The 26,682-nt window shown below is 38.2% G+C and overlaps 2 protein-coding genes across 2 annotated transcripts in view; one reads left to right on the top strand and one right to left on the bottom strand.

Moving 5' to 3' along the window:
* Positions 1-621: 621 nt before the first annotated feature.
* ccdc146 (coiled-coil domain containing 146) overlaps positions 622-26,682 on the top strand; it is a 50,778-nt gene continuing 24,717 nt past the window's right edge. Inside the window, exons 1-11 of the mRNA XM_061714471.1 lie at positions 622-837; positions 3,295-3,415; positions 18,805-18,887; positions 19,781-19,996; positions 22,280-22,331; positions 23,594-23,685; positions 24,206-24,299; positions 24,403-24,476; positions 25,124-25,342; positions 25,500-25,589; positions 26,528-26,624. Coding sequence (XP_061570455.1) covers positions 3,308-3,415; positions 18,805-18,887; positions 19,781-19,996; positions 22,280-22,331; positions 23,594-23,685; positions 24,206-24,299; positions 24,403-24,476; positions 25,124-25,342; positions 25,500-25,589; positions 26,528-26,624 — 1,125 coding nt within the window. The 5' untranslated portion in view covers positions 622-837; positions 3,295-3,307. The remainder of the gene's footprint in view (positions 838-3,294; positions 3,416-18,804; positions 18,888-19,780; positions 19,997-22,279; positions 22,332-23,593; positions 23,686-24,205; positions 24,300-24,402; positions 24,477-25,123; positions 25,343-25,499; positions 25,590-26,527; positions 26,625-26,682) is intronic.
* fgl2a (fibrinogen-like 2a) lies at positions 3,733-14,375 on the bottom strand. Its single transcript, XM_061714772.1, has 5 exons — positions 13,565-14,375; positions 12,699-12,903; positions 7,805-8,024; positions 6,526-6,696; positions 3,733-6,446 (listed from the first exon to the last, which is right to left on the bottom strand). Exons 1-5 carry the CDS (start codon positions 14,123-14,125, stop codon positions 6,131-6,133), a joined length of 1,473 nt encoding a protein of 490 aa, XP_061570756.1. The 5' UTR covers positions 14,126-14,375; the 3' UTR covers positions 3,733-6,130.

Here is a 26,682-nt window from a genome sequence, read left to right as displayed (position 1 = left end):
TGAAGACTAGGCTACATTGCTATTTGCTTCCATCTGCTGGACAAACACTACAAATGGGAAAATAAGACCGTATGGCTTTGGGGAACTTGTTATTGTTATCAGCTTTTTTGCTAGAATAGAATAGAATTTGTAAATTATCAACTCAAATTTAATTTGATCATAAATTATTTGCATATTTCCAAAATATTTTATTTTCAGGAATTAATAACCTTCTTTAAAAAAAAGAAAAAACACCCACAAACAGCGGATTCACATGCCTCCAATAAATTATCACAGCTTTCCAATGGGGATGCATAAATTATTCTGGTTTTTACAGAAGTCTTTCTTCACACAATTGTGTGTGTGTGTGTGTGTATATATATATATATATATATATATATATATATATATATATATATATATATATATATATATATATATATATATATATATATATATATATATATATATATATGGTAGTACTTCAGGACTAATATTTAAGACAAATATAAAATATAAAAAGAAAAGTTTGCCTAATAAACGAGTGCACGGTGAGAAGAAGGTATGCGGGAGTTATCTTTTTATATTTGGCTGCAGCTTTCTTCCTCCGACGCACCTTTCTGCAAATCCGGTGTGCAAAAAGTTTTCTACTTCGTATATTTAACAGGAGTTAACGTATGCCGTCGTTGTCATGGTAACCACAACACGACTTCTCCAACGCTTTTCCGCCGGACTGAAATCAGTGACCGGAGATCGTTCAAACTAGCTTTATAAACTCTCCCAAGTTGTATACTGTAGGCTCGCATTTTTTTTTTACGACTGGTTAAAGAAGAGAGGAAGACGTATAAAAATCCCGAAGTGAGTCTTGCACATTTGTTTTCTTCCGTGTTTGGTCAATAAAACAACGAAACAATCTTTAAGTTTCGAGGTCGAGTTGACAACTCGTGCTGTTTAACATTATACACACAAGTAGGCTAAGTCAAAAATATGTCCTAGTCGTGTATACAGTATGTATTTATAGTATAGTATGTACAGTATGTAATGTTTTAACATAGTTTGAACGTAAAAAAAAGTAGAAAAAACGACTTTACCTATTTTTGCGTGTACACACACACATGTATAACATCCTGCTTTAAATACGTGATCACCTGTATTGATTAATATGTCGGAGGAGAGGCGAGGCTACTACTGTATATATATTATTATATATGTATATTTTACAGGACTGTCTCAGAAAATAAGAATATTGTAATGTGTGACAGACAGGGAGGAGACGGCTCGTACTTTCTTGCCAGTTTATTCCCGAGCAGGAAAACAAACAACCAGGTTCACTGACAATCCCAACGGCAGACTAACACTCTAACGTCTAACGTCTCCGGTAGAACTTAAAACAACCCCTTAACAAGAACAACAGAAGAAGGAAACCCCGGAGTTCTAAACCTCCCGGTGACAGGCAGAGAGGGTCGCTACAATATTGTGATTTTCTGTATAAGAACAAAAATGTCATACATTCTGGATTCATTACAAATCAACTGAAATATTGCAAGCCTTTTATTATTTTAATATTGCTGATCATGGTTTACAGCTTAAGAAAACTCAAATATCCTATCTCAAAAAATCTGAATATTCTGGGAATCTTAATCTTTAACTGTAAATCATAATCAGCAATATTAAAATAATAAAAGGCTTGCAATATTTCAGTTGATTTGTAATGAATCCAGAATGTATGACATTTTAGTTTTTTTAATTGCATTACAGAAAATAAAGAACTTTATCACAATATTCTAATTTTCTGAGACAGTCTTGTATATATATTTATATATATATATATATATATATATATATATATATATATATATATATATATATATATATATATATATATATATATATATATATATATATGGTAGTACTTCAGGACTAATATTTAAGACAAATATAAAATATAAAAAGAAAAGTTTGCCTAATAAACGAGTGCACGGTGAGAAGAAGGTATGCGGGAGTTATCTTTTTATATTTGGCTGCAGCTTTCTTCCTCCGACGCACCTTTCTGCAAATCCGGTGTGCAAAAAGTTTTCTACTTCGTATATTTAACAGGAGTTAACGTATGCCGTCGTTGTCATGGTAACCACAACACGACTTCTCCAACGCTTTTCCGCCGGACTGAAATCAGTGACCGGAGATCGTTCAAACTAGCTTTATAAACTCTCCCAAGTTGTATACTGTAGGCTCGCATTTTTTTTTTACGACTGGTTAAAGAAGAGTGGAAGACGTATAAATATCCCCAAGTGAGTCTTGCACATTTGTTTTCTTCCGTGTTTGGTCAATAAAACAACGAAACAATCTTTAAGTTTCGAGGTCGAGTTGACAACTCGTGCTGTTTAACATTATACACACAAGTAGGCTAAGTCAAAAATATGTCCTAGTCGTGTATACAGTTTGTATTTATAGTATAGTATGTACAGTATGTAATGTTTTAACATAGTTTGAACGTAAAAAAAAGTAGAAAAAACGACTTTACCTATTTTTGCGTATACACACACACATGTATAACATCCTGCTTTAAATACGTGATCACCTGTATTGATTAATATGTCGGAGGAGAGGCGAGGCTACTACTGTATATATATTATTATATATGTATATTTTACAGGACTGTCTCAGAAAATAAGAATATTGTAATGTGTGACAGACAGGGAGGAGACGGCTCGTACTTTCTTGCCAGTTTATTCCCGAGCAGGAAAACAAACAACCAGGTTCACTGACAATCCCAACGGCAGACTAACACTCTAACGTCTAACGTCTCCGGTAGAACTTAAAACAACCCCTTAACAAGAACAACAGAAGAAGGAAACCCCGGAGTTCTAAACCTCCCGGTGACAGGCAGAGAGGGTCGCTACAATATTGTGATTTTCTGTATAAGAACAAAAATGTCATACATTCTGGATTCATTACAAATCAACTGAAATATTGCAAGCCTTTTATTATTTTAATATTGCTGATCATGGTTTACAGCTTAAGAAAACTCAAATATCCTATCTCAAAAAATCTGAATATTCTGGGAATCTTAATCTTTAACTGTAAATCATAATCAGCAATATTAAAATAATAAAAGGCTTGCAATATTTCAGTTGATTTGTAATGAATCCAGAATGTATGACATTTTAGTTTTTTTAATTGCATTACAGAAAATAAAGAACTTTATCACAATATTCTAATTTTCTGAGACAGTCTTGTATATATATTTATATATATATATATATATATATATATTATTATATATTTATTATTACTAATATTCGGGTCTCCAAGCAGAAAAGAAGGTGAAATGGAGGACGAAGAGGAGGCAGGTCCATCTGATGGTTCGCCTGCACAACATCCTCCTCCTGCCAACATGGACATCTCCGCTTGTCCTGCTTTTCAGTACTTGGATGAGGTAAGATCCATCAGCCTTTTTAAGTTGTCATATGAAAGTTATAAAACCTCAATTTCATTTAAAATTGTAGTATTTACCTGCAATCCTAAAAAAAAAACAAAAAAACAATAGGCTATTGGTAATGCTTTCTAGGGATTATGCAGAGACAAAAAGACTGGATGTGTGTTTGAGGGAGTATCCCGTGGATGTTTGCAATCCAAACTGTAAATATAGTAGTTGCAAGTGTGCCATTTTTACCATAAAAATCAAAATATTTTATGCGTAAAAGAAATTAAAAATCACCCCAGATCCTGAGTTCATGATGTTCATGATCTTCTTCTTTTTTTTTTTTTTATTTACTTGATCATCACAAACAGGAAACAGACATTAAAGTCCCACTGCAACAGTGTAATCATTTATCTTCTGCAAATCGACTCAGTCTTTTGTTTAGTTACTTTATTGAGTCAGATCCTCGTTACCAAATCTGTTCAGGGCATGCTGCACCTTATCCTCTATTTTCACAGGTACTATGTAGCCCTGGTACATGGTACCTGTAAATGCCATGGCAGACGCCTTGCCAATAGATGCTTTATATTTTTTTTAAATGTCTGGTCGAGGGTACTCATGCTGAACATGTCTTCTATTCTGCAGCAAATTATGCTGTTAAAGATTAGCAATATCATCAGTATGAATTTGAACTGGTAAACACAGCAATATACACAGCCATATGATTTCAAAATGTTTCCTTTTTTAATAGAAAAGTGAATATTCTTTAGCATGAAAAATGAAGATGAATTTTATATATATATATATATATATATATATATATATATATATATATATATATATATATATATATATATATGCATAAATCAGCATGATGCACACAAAAGCTTTAAACAGGCATTAACACTTAGGCCCAAAGATATTTGGACATTGACAGACCTTATAATTTTGCCTTTATACACCCCCACAATGGAGGTTTCAGAAATGTCTTGCATTTACCATTTAAGAATTACAGCCATTTAAGCAGAATACTCCATTTTCTGAGACTCAAAAGTATTTGGACACTTGGCCAAAAAAACCTGAAATGCCCACATGCAGTTAATTCCCTTGTTACTTCAAGACAAATGAAGCAGATAAAAGGTCTGGAGTTGATATCAGGTACTAAGGTACCATTTGGCAGCCTTTTTACTGGAGCTACCTTATCGGAAGTCCAAGGAGATCATGATGCAAGATAAGGAGGCCATTATATGGATGAAAAAAACAACATAAATCCACAAGAGAAATGGAAAAAAACAACATTAGAAAGCCTGGAAGACCACAGAAGATAATTACTGTGACCGAATGCTTTTGAGCCCCTGAGTAATGGAGAAATGGAAATACTATCCTTAAAATAGATTGTTTTACTATTTTATATTATTGTGAAATCCCTTAAAAGAAGGCTGAATGTCTAAACCATGATCACATATTGATTGTTGTGTTTAAAATATATTGTAGTGGTGTTAAGACAAAAATTATAAAAACCATGTCATTGTCCAAAAAACCTCTGGATCCAACAGTAAATACCTGCACGGTCCTTATAGATGCTTGACTATTAACAAGCTTTAGATTTTGTACTGCATGATCAACAGTATGTTATATAAAAGCTATCATACCTGACAAAGTTAAATAAATACTATACACATCCTTAAAGTGAAACATTTCTTTTCCATCTTTCATATTCACAGTGTGTATCAAATGGATTACATGGTGCTATACAGTTTCCTAACACGAGAGAGCAGTATTGTACAAATGGTGGTTCATGGAGAAATTTACAAATGCAAACTGGTGTGTGGCAACAACATGGTGCAGGAGTTCAGAACCCCCAGAGATAAGGCTGGAAAAACACTATTGGAAATGTTTGGCTTCGTGGTCGGTGGCTACTGTCAGGAACAATTTACCAGAGCATCAGTAATGCAGAGAGAGGATGGAGAGCCCTCGAGGGAAATCTATCAGGCTGCTTATTTTTAACAGGATGCTTCTTATTGTTCAGGAAAATTATACATTAACAAACTGTTCTGGTGTAATTAAGTCAAGTGGCACAGAAACTTTAACGTGTGCACAGCTTCCCTAAAGGAGTTTTAAACCAATTTGACTGTGATCCCACCGTGAAGTCTTTCACGATGAATTTCAAACACAAAACTGAATGATCAGCTCTCATATACCTCAGTTGAGTGGCTGCTGCTAATTATGAAGTCATACAGCAGAGGAAATGATAGCTCATTAGATTTTACTGCTAGTGTGTGCGGTGCTGTGTTTCAGACGGCTTTATAACAGCAGGACAGAAAGTGGACAAATGTCAGACACCCGTGAAGAATAAAAAATATATTAAAAAAAAATCTCTTATGGTAACGTTCCATGTAATATTACGGCCTTGTAGGAGACTGGCCTTTACTCCGTGTTTTCAGGTTTTTTTTTTACAGATCATTCTCTTTTATTATCATTTTAATCCATCATTTTAAAGGCCATACTCACAACAGTAAAAAGAAAAAGTCATAGCACATCAAAATGTTCCACAATAATTATTGTTAGTACTGCATTCAAACTGTCTGTTGGACTTTTTTGGTGTATGCATGTGTAAATGTGTGCAAATGCATGACTGTAGGAAAATGTAGACCTCATGTTCCTAATTCTTCCATGTGTGTGTTTCTCCGTCTAAGTGTTTTATGTATTCACAAATATTTACCTATCCACTTACGGAGCATAGTTTTTGGGCCGTATCATCATCTTGACCGTTTTAAAGGCCTGCCTGTAGTTGGTGGGGTAGTACTCTGTCGACATGTTGTGCCACGTTCCCCAGAAGATCCCGTTCCTGACGCCCTTGTACCTCTTGTGGTAGTATTTCCCGTTGAGGTTGGCGGACATGCAGGCGTCGAACCACCAGCCAGAGCTGTAATAAGCCCCGCAGTTTCCGGAGGGGTACATGTCATTGTCGCGGTCGGGTGTGGAGAAGAACTTCTGGTCGTGGTTGAAATGCTTGTTGAAACTGATGGCATTTCCAGCTGTCCCACTACAATGAAGATGTGATGTCAAATGTGGTGATCAAACTTCATTCGTGGTGGAAACATACACACAAACAAATACTTTACCTGTATCCGCTGACAGACAGGCGGTATCGCAAGTACTCATTAGCCACATAGACCTGGTCATACTTTGCATATTCCCGGACACCCTCAAAGTCCTCCAGCTCGATGCGCAGAATCATGTCTTTGGCTTTTGTCAGCAAATGGATATGGTCATTGCCCAGCCAAAACTCCCCTCTGCAGGACACGAGAAGGTTAAGGGACAAGAGAATAAGAAGAGGGGGGGAAAAATAAGGCATCATGTAAAAAAGCTCCGAAACAGGCACACTTGGTTAGAAAGTGGATGCAGTTATTCAGACAAAATTTACTTATCTCTTCACATGGGAGGAAAGAATAGGAGATGCAAAGGAAGAGAAGCGTGACAGTGAAAAATGGATGAGAGAAAGCATTATTCTTTTAGTGGAAGGGGGAGTCGAAAGCTGCAGGCATGGTTATCAAGAGGTTACCATGGTTATTTCTCACTAAAATCAACATTCAAAGACAGGGAAATAAGGATAATGAGCTGAGAGTTTAATTCAGATTCAGTAGAGAGCCAGCACAGTCTTCACTGGTTATTGATTTATCTTAAATTAATGATTTAAGTACAACAGTTTGGAACTCATTCAAAGTAATCAGAATGACTGTGTTGGGAATATTTACTTTGTTTTCTGTGTGATAATCAGTGTTCGTTAGTGAAAACAGGTGGTGAGCAGTTTGTGGTCCTGAGACCAGGTGTGCATCATTACTGCAGGTCCTCAAAGCAGACTGGACATTGTTAGGTTGTTTCAGGAGTGGTGGAGGAGTTCTGTGGAAAATGTACTGGTTTCAAGCAATAATATCTGAGGCTGAAGCACTTCTGAAGCACTTCACAAAACATGTGTTTTTATCTGCATAAGATCCACTCATGTAGAGCAATTTGGAGTATATTTGAATTCTCCCGCAGTGTTGTATTCAAGAGGATAGTATCCACTGCTGTTAACATTACCCCAGTGGAGTTATCCCCTTGCTTTTAATCTAATTGATTTTGTTTAAAGCGTCAGTATTTCACTTCCAAACCACTGTGAAGTCAAATTTCCTAAAATGCTGGGTCAATGTGGCATCTGAAACACTGAGGGTAATTGTCACATTGCATCAGTCGCAAAATTGTGGCTGGCATGCCAAAGATCTCAATACATCTGTATATGGCTTTATATCAACTCTGCTTTTCTCTACCAATAGTAGTGTGGTATATGCATTGTGTCCTTCATATATCTAGTTTGTTCTGCTAGAAAGTTTGAAAACAATTGTGAGTAAAGCTTACACGTACCCGAGGTTTCCGAAGCCCTTCTTATACTCGGCCCAGGTGCGGTTAAAGCTGACGGAGCCATCTAGACGTTGCTGTATGACAGTCCAGCCACCACCGAAGGACTCCATCTCACAGAAAACCTCAAATGTGCCATTGCGGGCATCAGGGGTCACACGGTACACACCGTTCTTCCTTTCTTCCAAGACATTGTAGTCTGAGCAATCCCGAGGGGCTAAGATGACTGTTTGATGGCAGCAAGACAGAAAAGAAAAGGCAGTTGTAGAGGATTTTACAGGATGGTATTCAGCTTGCTTTCACTTTGGTTTAACTTTTTCTTTTTCCTCTTCCCAACCAAGAAATTGTAATAAAGGTAGCCCATGAGGCACAGGAAGAAAGAGGAAATGAAAGTGAGATAAGTTATTCTGAAATTCAGTTTAAAACTGTTGTGAAAGTCTCATTCCTTATTTAATTTCCTGGGAAAGGCGTCAGACATAAAGGTTTGCTATGATATTTCACGCCTTGGCTTTTAGATAAGAGTTAATAATATAATTCTGGTAAGAATCAAAGCCGACTTCAACATGTCAGGCATCAAAACGTTTTTCTGTGAATATCCTTTCCGATTGACTGTTGCCTCATTTCTCTGCATAGCTTTGGTACAATGTCAAGAACGAGGGATAAAACTCCTGCTTCACAACCTCACTTCAGACACTTTCACTACTCTCTGGAGTCCCTCCCTTCTTTTTTATACCTGCCCTCTTATTCTTCTACCTCTTCTTCCTGTCCACTGTGTTGCACTGCAGGCCATCCGCTCAACCCAAAAACCAAGGTCCAAAAGCCCTTGTCAGTCAGCATTTAGGAACTGAAAGGAACAGACTTGTCAAAATGTGGGAAAGTGTAACACTGGATTAGAGAGGCATACCCCCTGCTTTTTCAGCACCTTGGGACTAAATCAGCCTGACACTGGGCAAACAGCATGTGAACCCCTTTTGAGTTTGAATTGTTGAAACAGTTTTGTCATACTGTTAAATCTTTTGAGAGGGGTGGTGCATTATAATAGAGCTGGGCTGCATGGGACATCGACCTCAGGTACATGGAGGGGAAGTCTAGACTGTATAGTGTTTTTGGACTGAAGAATCATGCAATTGTGGTATCTTGAGACACTAGTTCTTGAATTATTAATCGATTATTGTTCTCACTTTCCTTGAAATACTTCAGGTGCAAAATGGCTGCAGATGGTTACACCCTCCAAATGGAAAGCTGCGTGCGACTCAGATGAAGAGTTTAGATGTTTCTTTGTCATTTTAACATCACTGTCAGCACTTGGCATTCAGAGTATTGACCTGTAAATTCTTTTTGTCCCCCACTAACTTTAAGTGTCCCACAGTATTTTTTACTGCACTTCAGTTCTCCCTCCCTTTTTGTCCTCATCCGCCTGACCGAGCAGCCAGTCTGCCTAGACGGACAAGTGCTATCTCACTCTCAGTGATTCTGGCATTGTGCCTGACCTAAATAACTCTTAATATCACAGAGATATTGATGCTTCAAAGACTGTTGGCCGGTTTGCTGCTTTCTGATGAAGTTAAATCAGTGGCTAATCGATCTTAAACTAGCAGCAGTTACAACAAGAGGAAAGGCTTTTAGTTATTTTTGCAGATGCCCCCAGACTGCATTAGCCTGACCATCCTTCTCTCTTACATAAAAAAAAAATAAGTCTAGTTCCTTTGGGTTCTACTTTGATTTTCAGGGGACGGTACCAAGAGATGCGAGAAAAAAATATACTGGCTCTGAACAGATTTGCGTACAACCATTCAGGGTAGCACATCATGCGACGGAGGTAGAGCATTAAGCAGACTGCTATCAACAAAAGGCATCCAAATTAGCCTGTTGTGCATGACCATTGCTGTTTTTTCAGTAGTAACTTGTTGATATCAATTGTTTTGAACACTGGCTCTTGGACGCTCCTGTATGATTCCTCACATAAAGCCTTCCCCTGCCCTTCTGCAATTGGTTTGATATGTTCTGTACTGGTGGAAATGTCTGTGAATTGGAGAGGTACCATTTCTGGAGAGAGACATTTTGCAGAATGAATGAGTGTAGTTGGCCAATGCTTGCCATGCTTTGATTTTTGGAAGTGGGACAAATGTATTTTTCTGCCAGTAGTTACACCTAATCAGAAAAAGCTTATGCTCTGAGTGGCCACTTCAAACAGCTTTACTTATACAGTCTAACTAAATTTGAAGATACTGTTGAACTGTGCTATACTAACTATAGTAACTGGCAAACTCATTTGTTCTGCCTTTTACTTATTGCTTTACAAACTTGATTGACACGTGAATCAGCTGATACTGTAGGTCTGTAAGAGTTGCTGACATATTTTTAAAACTTCTTGACAGGCTTCAAACGAAAATTAAGTGTCACATTGTCAGTTTAACTTCAGACTTCACATATGTTTATCATAAAAGGGAGACAGTTGTTATCAAGGAAGTTGCCCTTGTGACAAGAAAGGAAATGTGTATAGAAAATGATAACATAATCCATCCATAACAGCTTCAATTGAATACTACCGATCAGTATTTATGGACAGAAACTCAAAAAGAAAACATCCCGTTCTTACATATTTACAGAGAAGCACTTCATAACAAATTACCAGCATCCATTCTCATCATTCATGATTGAGTAGATGTAACTTTACACTAAGATGGATTTCTGTCAGCTTGCCTCAAGGCTCAAATATGAAGATTAGTGCTGGCAACAAGAAAAGATTGACAGAGCAAGATGAAAATAAATAAAAACTTTTGTCAAGATGCTTTTATCACGCGAAGGCTGTCCAGCACCTTCTTGCTGAAATTTTGGTTCAACCTTGGCTTAAAGTGGCTTAAATCATGTTGAACAGTAGCTCAATGACCTGTACAAATGTGTGCACTCATCCAACCACGAGGTTGACACTGTTGATGCACATCTCCTGTATTATGTATTTTGTTTGGATGACAGCTCTGTCAGTTTGGTTTGTGCAAATTTCCTTTTAACAATTGCTTAATGGGTTAGCTTCAGTTTGGCTGCTGGATAGTCTGTTCAGGAATAATGGGGACTTTTTTTTAACAATTAACAGCTTGTCTGAGCTATTATGACATTATGATAAACAACCATAAAACAATTACTAATGAGGTGGGTGTACTAATTCAGAATCCAGTTCAGCAGATGTAGTGGACTCTGTTTTTATTTTGTTTTACATATTTAGCTTAGTAAATGAGTGAAATTTGAGTGAAATGGTATTTACAATTTAGTGTATTCTTTTTCTGTGAAATTGCTGTCTTATCACAAGATATTGGCTAATTCCTTCTGTAGCAACAGCCGTTTCTTGTCTCCTCCTCTTGGACTGATTTCAAAACACTATTTGGCATAACATCCTGATTTGAGACAGAGTTCTTTGACCTTAACATAATGGATTGATATACAAAGGCAAGTGCTGACCCTGTGTGGTGTCCATGATGGGTTCAATGTCAGGAGAGCTGCCTGCATTGCAACTTGTGTTATTGGAAAGTTCTAATAAGTACCTGTCTTTTTATGCAGGTGTATAGCATGACCTCAAGAGGAAGAGAAATGAGGAGTGTAGAGGCAGAGTGAGGTCAGCCGGAAAGAGAAATAGACAGTCGGTAAAGTGAGAGTTGCGAGGGAAGGAGGAATTGGAAAGTTTGGATGAAATTGAGGAAGTTTTTTAAGAGAAGCAAATGCACAAGCAACAGAGATGGGATTCCCTTCACACCTCCATCCCAGCTAATCCACTTAAAAATAAGCCCACATCTGTTTTCCACATGAAAGCTCCAATATAGTGTCACATTCACTCATGCAGTATCAGGATATTATTCACTTAGTAGCTGCATTTCTGCTGTGCTCTCATCCAAGTAAGCTTTTACATCAATGTAAAATGGGCTGTTTGTTATGCTTAGCTGTTTTGCAATGTCTTTTATATATTTTACAGACACTCATGAGAGTTCACATTTGAAGATGTTTTTTTGTTTTGTACACACTAGTGACGTCAAATGCTCTTTTTTTATTTCTGCATATACTGTAGAAACAGGAAGGTCAAACTGCATGAATTAGTTACATAAGAGTTAATGGGAACTCAGTTTGAGCATGGATGACATAGTTTTACACTCATGCACAATATGACCTCCACATAAAGTTGTGTGTGTGTATATATATATATATATATATATATATTTATATATATATATATATATATATATATATATATATATATATATATATATATATATATATATATATATATATATACACATATATATCCTTTCTCTACATTAGGGTGAGAGAAGTTCTCATATTTGTATTTTTCCTTATTATTATTATAGATACTCATGATGGAAAAGGCTTGTCACAACAAAGCACTGAGTGCTGCTGATGGGGTTACTGTCAACCTGAAGGATTTTACTTTCCATTTCCCAGAATTAAAGGCATCATAAGGTGAAGGTGACCACCCAGACTTTGCTTTTGAAATGATATCAAGTCACAATGTCCACTTAGGAATGATTGAACATATACTGCCAGAAAATTCTCCTCACTGGAACCCCAAGTGCTGGACTTATTTCGATGTTCAGTTTACATCTTTGGTGGATTAATGGGAACAGAAAAGTATAGAGGATGTCCTTGATATTGTTTATAGAGATTTCAAAAATACTTCAGAGAGAAAAATGGAGGGGTACCTATGTGGCAAAACTGAGAAAAATAAAACAGTATACATTATAAAACATGCTCTCTTTTGAGTGAAATCTCTGACAGCTGGAAAGGTGGAGGCTTGTAGAGGAAATACTATTACAAGAAAAATAATAGAACAAAGGGATTCAAAATGCAGGCGTAAACAATGCTACAAAATACATCTTAAGAAAAGCAAGCTTACGCTGAGGGCTGTTCTGTGCTGCACATTGGGTGGTGCAGGTAGAGCTGAGCTTGTTGACCGCTCCGGTGATGTTCTCCACTCGTTTGTCCACAATAGCCTGAACGTTGTCCATGTTGAGTAGGTTGAGACCCTCCAAACGACCCTGCAGAGCCGAGATCTGGCTCCTGGCATTGCGCAGGCTAGTTGACATCTTATTGATCTTGTCCTGAGAAAGGCCAGAGTGCGAGCAAAGCATATTGTTTTTGGCTCAGACGACAAAGCAGGTGGAGTATTGAAGGCACCAGCCTCCTTCACTCTTTCACCATCAGATTTGAATTTTTGAATGGAAATGGTGTCCGTGTGATGGTTGGCTGCCTGCCAAACTGACTGAGCGAGTCAACAAGCAGACTAGACAGCCAAAATCTACCACCATTTGGCAGGTGTCTGAAGATGATTACCTTCCCTGTAACAGGATTTTTTTCCCCTGGTGGATTGGAGCCAGGTTGGACTCTTATGGGTCTTTTCACATCTGGTTGGCTTACGTTCCAGCTGGGTGCATTTGACCGGTCAAATTATACGTGGCATTGTATCTAAACTGTTCATAAAGCACATTTTACGTCCATTTGTTTAGGTCAGGGTCCCTAACATTTTCCCAAGGTTGCTAATGACATAGGATTGCCAAAGGTTTTGCTGAAAGTACATTAAATGGTGCAATGCTGCTTTTGCAGTGCTCATAAAGCCCTCTACACTAGATTTAGATGTACAACTTCTTTGGATTGCCCATAGAAATATACAGTAACCTGTTTAAATTGAGGTCCAAAAGCATTCAATTAGTTTGATCTGGCAATAAGTATATTGATAAAGTAAGACAGAACTTTTTCTCTTACCTGCATCTCCTGAACAGTCCTTGGGCTTGACGTTGATTTGCCTAATCCAGTACTATCCACCGGAGCTGCAGAAATCATTCCATCTCCCCTCTCCTCCTGCCCTTTTTCACTCACATCCTGCTGATTTGTGACCCGCGTCTGTCCCTGGTCTGCTTGCTGATATCCAAAATCTGCGTTCCCCTGAGCCCGTCGACACTCCTGGCATCCACTTTTCAGCTTGTTCACCACTTCCTTCAGGCTCTGCAGCTCCTTCATTGTCTTCTCCAGCAGCCTGAACTGCTTGGGCAGCTGGATGGTGAGAGGAGGCAAGGTAAGCTGGTAGGGGCATTCCTCCCCTTCCTCTGCCCCAGCCCCAGCCCCAGAGCTCCCGCAATGGCCCAAGGGTCTAAGTTTCATCGGGCAAGAAGTAGGGGTGCCAGACTCAATTCCCAGATTGTAAGGTCCTCTGGCGTCCCATCGCTGGTAAGAGTTGACAGAGAAGTCTGCTGCCTGGCTGGTTCGCAGCACCAAGGTGGCTGTGAGGAGGAGACTGGCACAAACACAAAGCACGGTTGTTCTCATCTTTTACGAATATGTAAAATATAAATGTAGGCAAGAGTGTCTGCAAGTGCCTCAGCTTTGAACTTGCAATGTGAAAGCTTTTAGTTGTGTTTGTGTGTGTGTGTGTGTGTGCCTGCAGCTTCGAAGTAAAAGAGTATATGCATGTGTGTCCAGTGTTGTATCAGGCTAGTAGCGTTTGTCTGTTTGAGTGCATGTCTCTGAGCATGTATGCATGAGTGCAGCCTGCAGGATGGAGCGGAGGGGTACTGCTGCTGCCTCAGATAGCTGTGTCATTAATATCAGGACACGGGAGGGAGGGAAAGAGGCAGAGAGAGGGATGGGAGAGAGAGAGCGCTAGGTTTAAAAGGATGGGAGGGGCAGCACTACTGCGTATTGCAAAACACCATATCAACAGCACAGAGAGAAAAGTACAGACATGCAGAAGAATTCTAATGTTGGGTGGATATGGTGGCATGAAGTAAAGGTTGGGGAAAGGTGGATAGGGATGAATGAAAAAAGGGGGGCCAGATACCTGCATTGACTGTATGTTCCCAAACTTTCTTATTCTGAAATGAGCTGAAAGAAATGACTCAGTGCACAGGAACTTAAGTATACACTCACTGAAATCAGAGTGGCGTTTTTTCACAGTTCATGGAATTTCACTGGTAAACCTGAACAGATTCCAAACCCTCCCTGGATTTCTTCAAAATCTCAAGTATGAAATATTCTGGAGGGACCAATTACTGGAAAGTACAGGCTTCGGCAAGAAGCAACACAAAAAATCTCTTCCCATAGTAATGATACAAACAACGGGTCCTTCTGCATTCATGAGGATTAAACATGAAAGCTGTGCACAGTTGTAAAAGCAAAACAATTGGGCACAAGATAAGAAAGTACTTGAAAGTACAAAAAAAAATAAAATAATCCAGATATATGTTAAGTGGCAAATGAGGCCTGCATTCATTTACTATACAAATTCAGCAGCATCGCTTAAATATGATCCGTTGAGGTTATTTTGCAAATGAACTGAATTTGTGTTTTGTAGAGACCAAAGTAGTTCATTTCACCATAATATACCGGTAATGTGTTCCTGACATCTATTGAGTGCTCAATGCACTTCCTTCATGAAAGTAATTGTGTTTCATACATATTGAAGGGGATGGTATAGTTCCAAAATTCAGATTAGTATTCTAGGTATACACTTTGGTTGCTTGTTTGTTTTTGATTTATGGTAATTCACAACATGAGTATTGCTGATACATGTTCATCAAAGGAAACTTAGGAACAAATATGAGTGTAGCATTAAATTCAGTTGATTTATTTGTCATTGATTCATTACATAACATGTCTCAGGGCACTTGCAGAGCAATTTCTTTTTTTTTTTTTTTTTTTGAGAAAGCACTTGATGACAGTAGGAAGAAAAAAAGCTCTTTCAACAACATCAGACCTTGGATGTTTGTCTACATCAATCTCAACTAAAAAGCCTGCCTCTATGGAGAAAGCCTGTAAATATAAACCCATGTTTAAATATTTTTAATCAGCTTTTTTTCACCCATTTCTGTCAAAAAGACAATCCTTTATTGCAAGTTACTGTTTTTTTTCTTCAATTTTGCCTGTATATTGATTAGTTAAAACTATGATTACTGATACAGGAAATTGGGGTGAGAAATTTTGACTATGACAAAAGTTAAATAAGCGAAGTAGCAGCATTCAAACAATACGGCTTGAAACACTGTGTTTTCACAGTAACCTTTATATCTGCTTTTACTTTATGGTTATAGTGATGGTGTTTTTTAAGGATGCCTCAGTGAGGCATTCGAGAAAATAACCAAATAATGGTCTCATTCTCAGTCTCCTGAGGCCGATGTGACGGCCCTGCATAGTGTGTGCTGGGTTGATTGCTCTAATGCATGTCTGCCTGTGTCTCTGATTGCTGCACCTGGTATCCTATAGGATCTATAGGATAAAAGGCCTTCACTTGCAGTGTCTGCGGCTCTCTTCCCTGCCAGCACTATCTCAGCTCTCGTTTGCTTAGTTTTATTATTTACGTTGCTGAAATAAACATCTTATTTTTATCTGCGGTTGCCGTCTTTGTCATGGCCTGGTGCAGTGGGGGTGCAGTCAGCACTGCCCATTGAGGGAGTACATGTCATTCTTGGTAATGGCTTGGCTGGCGGCTGTGTTTGGGCAGACACATCACCTATGGTTTCTTTTCTCCACCCTCCACCCTGCTGCTACATGACACATTTATGATTTCGTTTATTGTGTTCAAACAAAAATAATTGAGGTTTTATTCAAAAATAGCATTAGATGAGTATTCTTTGTTTTTTAAATGTCGTGATACATGTTGGTGGTCTTAAGATTGTTATAATTGAAACTGCATTTTGGTAAATTCATTCACGGGTAATTTAGAAACAGTTATGCAGTGACATCAATCTGAATATAATTCAGCCTTTCTTCATCCAGCGATTCTCGTTGCCTGGATGTGATTTTAGATGAAGTCTTGTCATAAATTTATCTTACATGCATTTGTTTGTGAGACAGCTTTTTTGGGGGTTTATTTATGATTCATAACCACAGGAAATGTGGTGGTGTTTTATGGGGGGGGGGGGGTAATTTCCAATGTGCCAATGTCACATTTTTCTAGAAGTGACACAGTTTCAGTGTTGGATTACTTGGACAGAACTGAATCTCTGGCTCGGTGGAGGAACATTCCAGAAGGGAAAATATTACTGCACAAACTTCTCCTAACAAAGTGATTCAATCTGGCTGTAGGCTCACCTCCAACTCAAACAGTCAATAGGGGGACATGATGGTAGACAGAGACAGGGAGATAGTGGCTCTCTCCATCACACGGTGGAATGCAGGGCTGTGCCTCCTGGCCATTGTCATTCTTTTTTCTCCCTGAGGATGCAGAGTATTAAAGGCTTCTTTTTGATATACGCGCCACATACCTGCTGAACTACACACTCATTTTCCTGGAAGGTTTTAGTGCTGGTCTGCAGTACAGATCACAGACTTGCTTGAGTGGGTTATTGGAGAAGATGGACAGCTGTATATGAGTGTGTGAGCATGCAAGAGCCTGTTAGTTACGGTCTCTTCCTCAATTCAGAGGTGGTTGCCACATGTGAGCTTCATGCAACCATCCCAGGAAAACCTCCAATACCCTTCGCTGCTGCTGATAAGTCTCGGCACCAGAATAACAACAGCGGCCTGAAACGCCTCAGGCTGCTTGTTTTTGATCAATTCTGTGTACAGCCAATATGTTGGTTTCATCTATGCTGCCGAGAACATAAAACTGACCACTTTTAAAATAATGGTTAGTGTCCAATCATAATTTTTATAATGATAGAAGTTGCACTTGAGGACAAACTTTAAAATCAGAGTGTCCACTTAATATTGCGAAGATATCAGCATTAAATTAGTCACAATTTCATTACTGAAGTTTGACCTTTGGTGAATGTACTAAAAAATCTTAACAAATCAAGTTAATGATCAACATTATTCACAATATTTACTTCTTTGTCCTTTCTGTCCTTGAAACGTGATACAAGCCAGATAAACAGTATGCTGTGGTGAATCTAAACATACAGTCATCTGTGCCTACTGTTTGAACTTGGGTTTATCAGTCTGTTTGTGTATATAATCAGAATATTTGTGTATGTTCATGCCGTTAGATCGCTACCAACACAATCCGACCTGAGATATCCTCATTCCTGCAGCTCTTTGATACGACAAGGCTATCCCTCATTACTCGCCACTCTCCCAACCTGGCTCTGAAGATAAGCAGGGAACAGCACCTGTCCTCCTTTTCTCTCACGTCTCTGCACACACACACCGCTCCCCTGGCAAGGAGAGGAATTTCACAACTCTCATAGTAATTTCCTTTTTGCTGTGTTTTTGACCTGATACGCCTTTGTCTTCAGTGTTGTGTTTTTGTTTTTCAAAGCGTCTTTCAAGCATAATGGAACTAGTAATGCTTAACCCCAGGTACTTGTCATTATCCTTGGGCCATTTTCAATAAATGGTCTTGTCGCTTTGAAACTGCAGATTCTTTGATATTGCTTTTTTTCCCTGCTGATCTTGGTAAGCTTCATTTAGTTTGCAATTCCTGCTATAATGATAAAAGCTTATTCATCTTGTCTTGAGTTAAATCTTTTATCCTACTAGCATGTGGTGGGGGCTTTGTTGTGGTCAATCAGATTGTGCGTTGGCAGGTGGAGACAGATGCATAAAAGAGCTACTCTTACAACAGTAGCTGGAATCTCTACGGGCTAGAGAGTTTTTTGTTTTGTTTGTTTGTTGAAAAGGTTCTGACTAAGTCAGTCGTCTGCAACTCAAGTTGAAAACTGAAGTGACTCAGTTTTCATCTTCTGAAACATGATTTTCCATCCAAATAATATTATACTTCTGACTAGTAAACACTTTTGTGTATCTGGTTTCTTGCAGTTTTGCCTCATTAAATATTCAGTCCAGAAAAATGACAATAGGTTTTGAAAAGAAGCTTAAATCAATATGATTTAAGCTTTTGGAGAACAGGCTGAGGCTCAGATGAGACACTGCTGCATAATAAAACCTACCGAACCCATGCAGCAGGATTTCTGTCCCCAGGTTCAATACTCCTTGTTTCTTCAGTTTCTTTTTGTCATATTAAAATAAAATAATAGAATGTTTTAATATTCCTGTTTTGTGTTCTTTAGATGTTGTCAATGGGCAATATCAGCCCGACCAGAGCAGCCAAGCTGAAAGCCAACTACAAGCTGCTATCTGATACCTTAAAGTGGTACGTGTTCTTAGTTCACTTGATAACACATAATAGCATTGGATCAAGAAGATAAGTGGGGAGAGTAGTTAGGTTTTGTTGACAACCAAAATACTTCCATCATTGGTCCTTGAAAAAAGATTAAATCCCATTAGTGGCAGCCACATATGTCTTTTACAAGATATGAAATAACCTTCCTGAAGTAGCTTTTCTCGCTGAAGATTCAAAACTTCTTATGTAGGCAAAGGGTGTGAGAATAAAAATGAGTCAGAAATGCCAAAGTTTCAATTTCTGTAAGAACTAAAGAAATAACTGCCAATGGAAAAGCCCTCTCCAAATTTCTAAAACTTCAATTGACAACATACCTCAAATAACCAGAGTATATTAATAAGTCAAATTTGCCTTCGAGATTCCAGCCTTTTGTTATATTTGCTTTTTAGTAATTTCTTGTTCAAACAATAAATTCACAATACGCACATTAGATTTATTCAGTTCTGCACTCAGGAGTCCACCATGCAAATCAACAGCTACTCTGCATTAATACACTTTTTTTTAAAAGAAGAAAAACATTATTGATTGCTTTTATTTGCAGTAGTATTTGCCTTTTGACCAATGGTTTGTATGGATTCGTCTCTCAGATCTAATACAGCTTCCTCAGAGCAATCATGCCATTTGTCCAATACAACTTGAAACATTATAACCAGGCACGTCCGGAGAGTATTTGACATGCTCTCAAGTAGAAAATTGACATGAAATTGGATTCATATTTACTTTTATCAAAGGCCAAATGGAAGAAAAAAACTTCATGTAGTTCACATGTGTCTTCAGACTAGCCTTTATTGGCTTTGGCAAGACAAGAAAAAAAGAGTGTTTATAAACACACTACATACTTATATAATTACATCATTCAACAGCTCCCAAGATTCTGAAATCCAGCTTTTGGAAGAAGCAAAGAGGTCCCGGGCTAAGCTGAAGAGGCTTCGGACTGAGCTGGAGAATACGGAGGAGCAGAGCACCTCTGAGGAGCCTGAAAGTGAGGTCAGCGAACTAAGGCGACGGCTCCTCCAGGCTTACAATGAACTCAAAGCTGCTGAGGACAGAGACTACAAGACACAGCACAAGCTGAAGTGGTGAGCCGGATCAAAGCAAGCATTCACATGCACTTACTTCAATCATCGCTGCTAAAGGGTTCATTTTCAGTCAGGGTTTCAGGCACAAGTCAATTGAGTCAAATACACAAATCACAAACAGGAACAGACATGTGGAAACACCCAATATCTCACGGCTTACATAGAAAAGAGTCAGGAAAAAACACAGAAGTGAAACTGGAGTGCTGAAGAGAGAAGTTTGGTATGGCAGAAAGCCTGTCAGCAAATACACGCACACACACGCGCGCACAAGCACGCACGTACACACTCAGAGTCCCAGTTGCAACTGGGGACCAAACACCGAAGTGAGCTCCATGAGGCAGCATCTTTTTATTGACTTTAGATGGAGGTGAAGGTGAGAGACTATTAGACACACACAGATGCACAAACACACACACGTAAATTGTTTAAATGTTGTTACTATCTATTCCTTGGCTTTTGTTATTTTGTTTTACAGAAATTACGATTTTAATCTTAATCTCAAAATCGTGAGACAATTTTATTACCAATCATTTTGCCCCCTCCCCCCAGTAAACATTACAAACAACTGGTTTTATTTTTGTATTTTTCTTTGTCTGCAGATGTAACCTACTTATTCAACCTATCTGCACTGTTTGCTTTTTTTATTTTATTTTTTATTTCACATCAGTCCTGTAGTGTTTTCTGTTTCTTTTCCCTCTCCTTTCACACCCATGAGGGTTTTTTCTCATCACAACCAATTTTCCTCTTCTCTGCTGCAGGTTTTTCTTATTCCTTCCCCCGACTCACTCAGCCCATCTTGTCCAAAAGGTCAAACACACCCACAGTGTTGGAAAGGAACGCACAACCTCAATTATCTCCTCCTTCTCTGTACATAAACTTTACTTTGTCGAGTGCCAAAGGGAGGTTACTGGAACATTGCTAGGCAACATGACAATATACTAAACACCAGCGGCTCCCAAACATATTTAGCCAAGCAATTTTGCGTATGAAACATAGTAATGGCACATTGTTTAGATGTGACCTCCCATCACAGGATGCATATAGATAGGTTACACTCTCAAAGTTTAGATATACATTTATGGATTCTGGGATCAATCATTTAAAGCAGTATGATTCAGCCAGATTTCCGGATAGACAGCCAGAAGAAAAATGTAGTCAAAAGAACAAAATAACTGCTGAAATTTAACTAAGAAACCTGTTTTATTCTCATCATTTCTGCATTGCATTTGAATCGGCAACATTAAACCAGCCACTGCACATAAAGCCACCACTGTATGGTAAAGGTTTTTAATGCAGACTCTGGGGTACAGTGTCACTGGTCCACCAGCAGTTGAAATATTCAATTAAATCCACTTGGAGAGCGTTCTCTGAGGATGCAGTTATACAGTATTACACACTGAGCATCAGAGTGTGCATGTTATTTATGACAGCTTTTTGCCAAAGGAGCTCTTTTGTACTCTCACCATCTTGCTCTCCCTCATCCCCTCCAGCCTTAAGCTATTTTCTTCCCTCTTCTTGTGTTAGCCCTAGTTTGTTTTCCTTCCTCGTCTCTCCTCCACATGGACCATCAGTCTGCACATGACAAGCAGATGCTCACCATGCAAATATGCCTTTCTAAAATCATTCCGCTCTTTATCTAAAGCCAAGGAGATACACAGGAATTCATCACTTTTCCCCCTCACATATTGCAGCATCCGTGCAATTTTTCCTCTGTATCTGTTAATATCCTATATATTAAATTGTCAGGAAGATTAATATCATTTAATCTTTATCTTTGTGGAATGAGCAGATGTACAGTATGTTCTGTTGTAAGTTTTTCATGACAGAGCTGACTTGAAACTATTTTGTACAAACTTTAATCGACTGCTCAAAAAGCATCTGCCGCATGGAAATGTAAAATTTGCAGAAATTATGATCTTATATGCGCATTCATACTGTATGAAACTAATGTGCTCTTTTTAGAAGATATAGTTTTTACTGTATTTACATGGATGAGTGAATGTGCTGTATGTTTTTGCCACTTCAGCATGCTTGTTCAGCGTGTTTGAAACTTGTCTGTTTCGGTTATAGAAGGATTCAGAATCTTTATTCTCTTTGATTAGGGGTTTGATCCGCTTGAAACTGCAAATAAGCTAACTTTTAAAAGTGCTCATCAAAGTTTGTGTCAGTGGATTCCTCTTTCATTAGAATAAGGAACTGATTCTAATCATTTTTCCAAATAACTTATCATTTTTTTTTCCTATTGCACATCATTTCCCCATACTCATCTTAATCGCTTTGCAGTCTCCAGGAAGAGAAGCGACAGCTGGAGGAAGAGATTCAAACAAAACCTGCTGTAAGTTCACCTTCCCTCTGTTCAGGTCAACTGCTGTCTTCTATGAGGATAAATACCAGTTTGGCTTCCTCGAATAAAGGTTTCATTCTCAATGTCATTCAAAGCAATGTGAAGCTCAAACACTGGAGAATCCACTCACTTGTAGTTTGAACAAATGTGTATAGTCTTCATGCAAGGAAAGAAGTTTCTTACATTTCAGCCAAACTGTTGAGTTAGCAAACAATTTGATGTCACATATTTATAAAAGGTTTTCTGAATGTTTTATTAAAAGGGAACAAAAATACATTTATTCATCAAAATACATTTCAAATATCTACTGGAAGCTGAGTTATGTGTATGCCATAGGGCATATAAACTATATTGCTTTATAATTCAGTCTGTGGGAATTCTATCACAATTTAGCTTTTTCAGTCCTTGCTGTGCCACACTACATTAGCTTTTGACCCATCAGCACTGGAAATCAGCAGTTTTCCTGAAGAAGATCTGATTAGAAATACAGGAATGAACCTAACATTAGTCTCAAAGCACGGCATTCACAATTCTCTCATCATCAAACTTCATAAAATCCTTTGCTTGCATTGCTAAAAGCAAAAGAAGCTTAGAGCTTGAGCTTGAAGTTAGTGAATAAATTATGCGACTCAAAACTTTTGGATCTGTCTTGGTTGCAGATACAGTCGTCTGAGAGTGGTTCCAGATCATTGAAAATGTGTAACAGCTGCGCTGGCTGATAACATTTCGAAAAAAGTCCACTGGTGCCTAGAAATTGAAGAGGTTTATTGATCATTTTTAATCTACACATCATCAGAGCTGAAATTAGACTGATGATCAGCCAGTTTCTGGGTGGATATTTGCTTCCTGCTAAAAGTGATGGAATCAAATACAGGAACACTCAACTCTCAAAGACAGGGAACTTTGTATTTTTGGATTGTATGTTGCAATCATCTACTGTCCTCATTAAACAAGACTGAAAAAAACTGTTTTTTATTATACGCAAAAAAACTGCATTCAGTTATGCAATTCAGAATTTTACATTGTCAACAAATGACAATTAGGCTTCATCAGTTTATTGTCATTTTTACATCCCGATCAGAGTGAAGCTTGTAGAAAAACAAATAATAACATTTTTCATGAGTGAATATCCTTGAGACTTATCTATAGATAGCAAACCTCACGAAGAATAGCAGAAAATATTTTCTCACATGAGTAATCTTTACTGACCAAATACTATTTACATGCCATCCCTCTGCTCATGGTCTCGGTAGCTCATCCAGAAGCGAGAGACCGAGAGGAAGGCCTTGGATGATAAATATGAGGATCTGAAGAAAGAGGTGGCCCAGACACAATTGGAAGTCAGGTAACAGATCACAGTTTTATAACTTATTCTGGGTTTGATCTTGCTGTGATCTTGGAGCCGTAGTTGTTGAGTTTTTGTATTCTGCTTGTTTCTGCATGAATTTATAACAGATGCTCCAGTTTCCAGCCACTCTCCAAAACTATGTATTTGGAATACACTGGTGATTTTGAATGGGCTGTTAGAGTGCAGTCTTGTCTCTCTGTTAGTCCTGCGACAGTCTGGTTATCTGTCTGTATAATTGTATTTCCCAACTCAGATAACAACAGCTAGGATAGGCTCTTGCCCCTCATCACCTGTGGGATAAAACAAACAAAGAATCATCTGAAGTTTCTGCTCAAATTACCCTTTTTTTAATATACATCTCTTTAATTGTATCTATTTCTTTGACATTTTGTGTTATTTTATGGTTTCTATTTAATGAGTAGCACTGATGCATTTTTTTTTTTAAGTAGCATTAATTAAAACCACTCTAAAGATAATTGCACTTTAGTGTATCTCTTCTTCCCCACTGCATACACAGAAGTCTGATGGAAAATGTGGAAATTCATGAAACCCAGGAACTGGAAGCACAGAAAGAGCTGGCAGAGAAGGAGGAGCTCATAGAATTAAAAGAGGTATGTGTAAGAAAGAGATTCTTACAATATCACAGTATTAACAAAAGCAGCAAAAATCTTTTCTTTCTTACATTTTTGTATGTCGCTTCATGGTTGGCACAAGGCTGAAAAAGCTCGGCTCATCAACATACCCTACCACATTTCAAAGGAGACTCAAAGGAAACGCTTGGAGAGGGAGTGAGTACATTTAATCCTTTCGTCCATTTTTGCATGCGAGAAACAATAACTATTTTGTTGCAATTAACAAAAATAACAATAAACCAGAAACAATCCTCTGGTTAAACGAGTGGAACAAACCAAGAACTCTTGACAGCACCTCTCTGAACACTACAGATTTCATCTTCACGCAATTATTAAAAGGTGTCAGTCTTTTTAATTGAACCTCCAAAGACATAGCCCCCTTTCAAACATTGATACAGGCACAGACATGGTGCATCAGGCCTCTTATGGGTTAAGAGAATTTTCAACTGTGTACATCAAGTATTAATTATTAATTTCTGACTTCAAATGCAGCTGCAGAAGGATGTCACAAGTGAACCATCCTTTTTATGTGTATTTCAAATTAATATTTGGCTTGCAAGTAATGCATTGGAATATTTCTTTGAGTTTTTATGAGCAAAGACTTGTGATTTCAAATTTACAAAGCTGAAGGATTCCTGAGGGTATGTCTAAAAGATGGATGCTTATGCTGTTATTTCATAAGATATGCACATTTGAAAGACAAGTGTTGAAAATTAAAGGAGACATACTATATTCTGCCCTCGTCCTTAAGTGCAATTAATTTTATTTGTTCATTTTTCCCCACACCTGCTCAAATACACCAGAGATGCAATGAAGAAAATGGAAACATTAAATACTGAGATCACAGAGATGGAGCAGCAAATAAAGATGGTGGATAAGCGTAATCAGTCTCTCAGGACGGTGACGGAGGATATGAAGAAGGAGCTGGAGGATGTAAGAGTCCAAGAAGAGGCCAGTCAGATGGAGAACAGGCAGCTACTGGAAAAGCAGGAGGTCGAGAAGGCTGAACTGATGGGCAACAGGTGCACAACTTTTCAGTTAAAGTTTAAATACAAATTATGTTGGGTGTTTTTTATTGATATAGTACATCATTTACTAAAATAGAAATGCAATGGTCGTTTGATTTAGAGCTGAAAGAGAGCCTTATCAGGAATTTGATTTTGTGTTTTTCATCATCAGAGGCATCTTGGAATTGAAGATGAAGAGCCTCATGAGTGACAAGAAGAACCTTAATGAGAGACGATTTGTGCAGCTCCGGGAGAACAATAGGTACAAATTAATGTCCAAGAGATCGTCCTTCCCACATGTCCACATACAACTTAAGTCCTCCAACTTAAGTTCAAAGTTGTGTTGGAGGCATTTGCCTTCTCACTGTTATTTCAGATGTCTCATTAGTCTTGTTGAGTTTTTTCCCTGATCTAGCGCGTGTTTCTTGGATGACCACTAGGGGCTGGTTTCAAAAGTGAGACGATCATATTCACAGCCTGGTACAATAAACAGTTCTGGTCTCTTTTAATAAGATTTCACATCCATCGCATCTATGCAGTGAATAAATTATATGTAGGAGGTTTTTTGTTTGTGTTTTTGTGACAGCTGCATTGTAGTCTATAGTTTTAAGAGCGAGCTGTGATCACTTTACTAAATACTTCAGCATTTTCAGTCAACTTGACATCTGAGCTGTGAATGAAGAGCGAAGTGAACACAATCACTCTATTTCACTGTTGTCCAGTTAATTGTACTAACAGACCACTGCGACCAGTTCTAGATGGGCCTGGCTGCAGCCTGACTGCTGTGGCTAATGCTGGCCGCTCCGGTCAGGCCACATAGCCAGACCTCAGCTCATGTGAAACTAGTAACAGATGGCTGCAGTAGCTCCAGCAGGGACATGTGGAAAACATTCTGCATATAGTCTTTAATGATACACTGTTAGGTAAATGCTTCAGTACTTATTGTTAAAGGTCCCTAAAAATGTAAAAAAAAAAAAAAAAAAAATACTCTTTGCGAGTGAATGCTTATAAAATTTAACACACCAAAACATTTAATCACAGGATTTAAGTTGAGCATATTAAGCTGCATGCTGACTGTTTAAAAAGCATTTTTATTTGACAGGAATCCATTTACAGTCCTCTACTGTATAATGACTGAGAAGTGCAGGAGGCACTGCTTTATGATGATGGTGATAAAGGTTCCTTTTTGTTTGTCCTCAGGCAGATGGAAGCTCTCAAAAGGACGGAGCAGGAGATGACCATGGCCTCTAAAGGCTTGGCACATGTGCAATCTATCTATAATAAGCTACAGGCACAGGTGACTTTTTTGAAATGTTACGTTGACACATGCAAGTTTTGTCACTCTTAATTTTATT

The sequence above is a fragment of the Cololabis saira genome, chromosome 23 (genome assembly GCF_033807715.1).
Source record: "Cololabis saira isolate AMF1-May2022 chromosome 23, fColSai1.1, whole genome shotgun sequence".
Classification (NCBI taxonomy): domain Eukaryota; kingdom Metazoa; phylum Chordata; class Actinopteri; order Beloniformes; family Belonidae; genus Cololabis; species Cololabis saira.
This window is presented reverse-complemented; position numbering and strand designations above follow the sequence as displayed.

Coding starts and splice junctions, on each gene's coding strand:
- fgl2a (XM_061714772.1), bottom strand. CDS start 14,125: ATGAGAACAACCGTGCTTTGTGTTTGTGCCAGTCTCCTCCTCACAGCC. Junction 8,025..12,698: donor AGCACAGAACAGCCCTCAGC/GTAAGCTTGCTT, acceptor GCCATCAAACAG/TCATCTTAGCCCCTCGGGAT. Junction 6,697..7,804: donor AAGGGCTTCGGAAACCTCGG/GTACGTGTAAGC, acceptor CGTGTCCTGCAG/AGGGGAGTTTTGGCTGGGCA.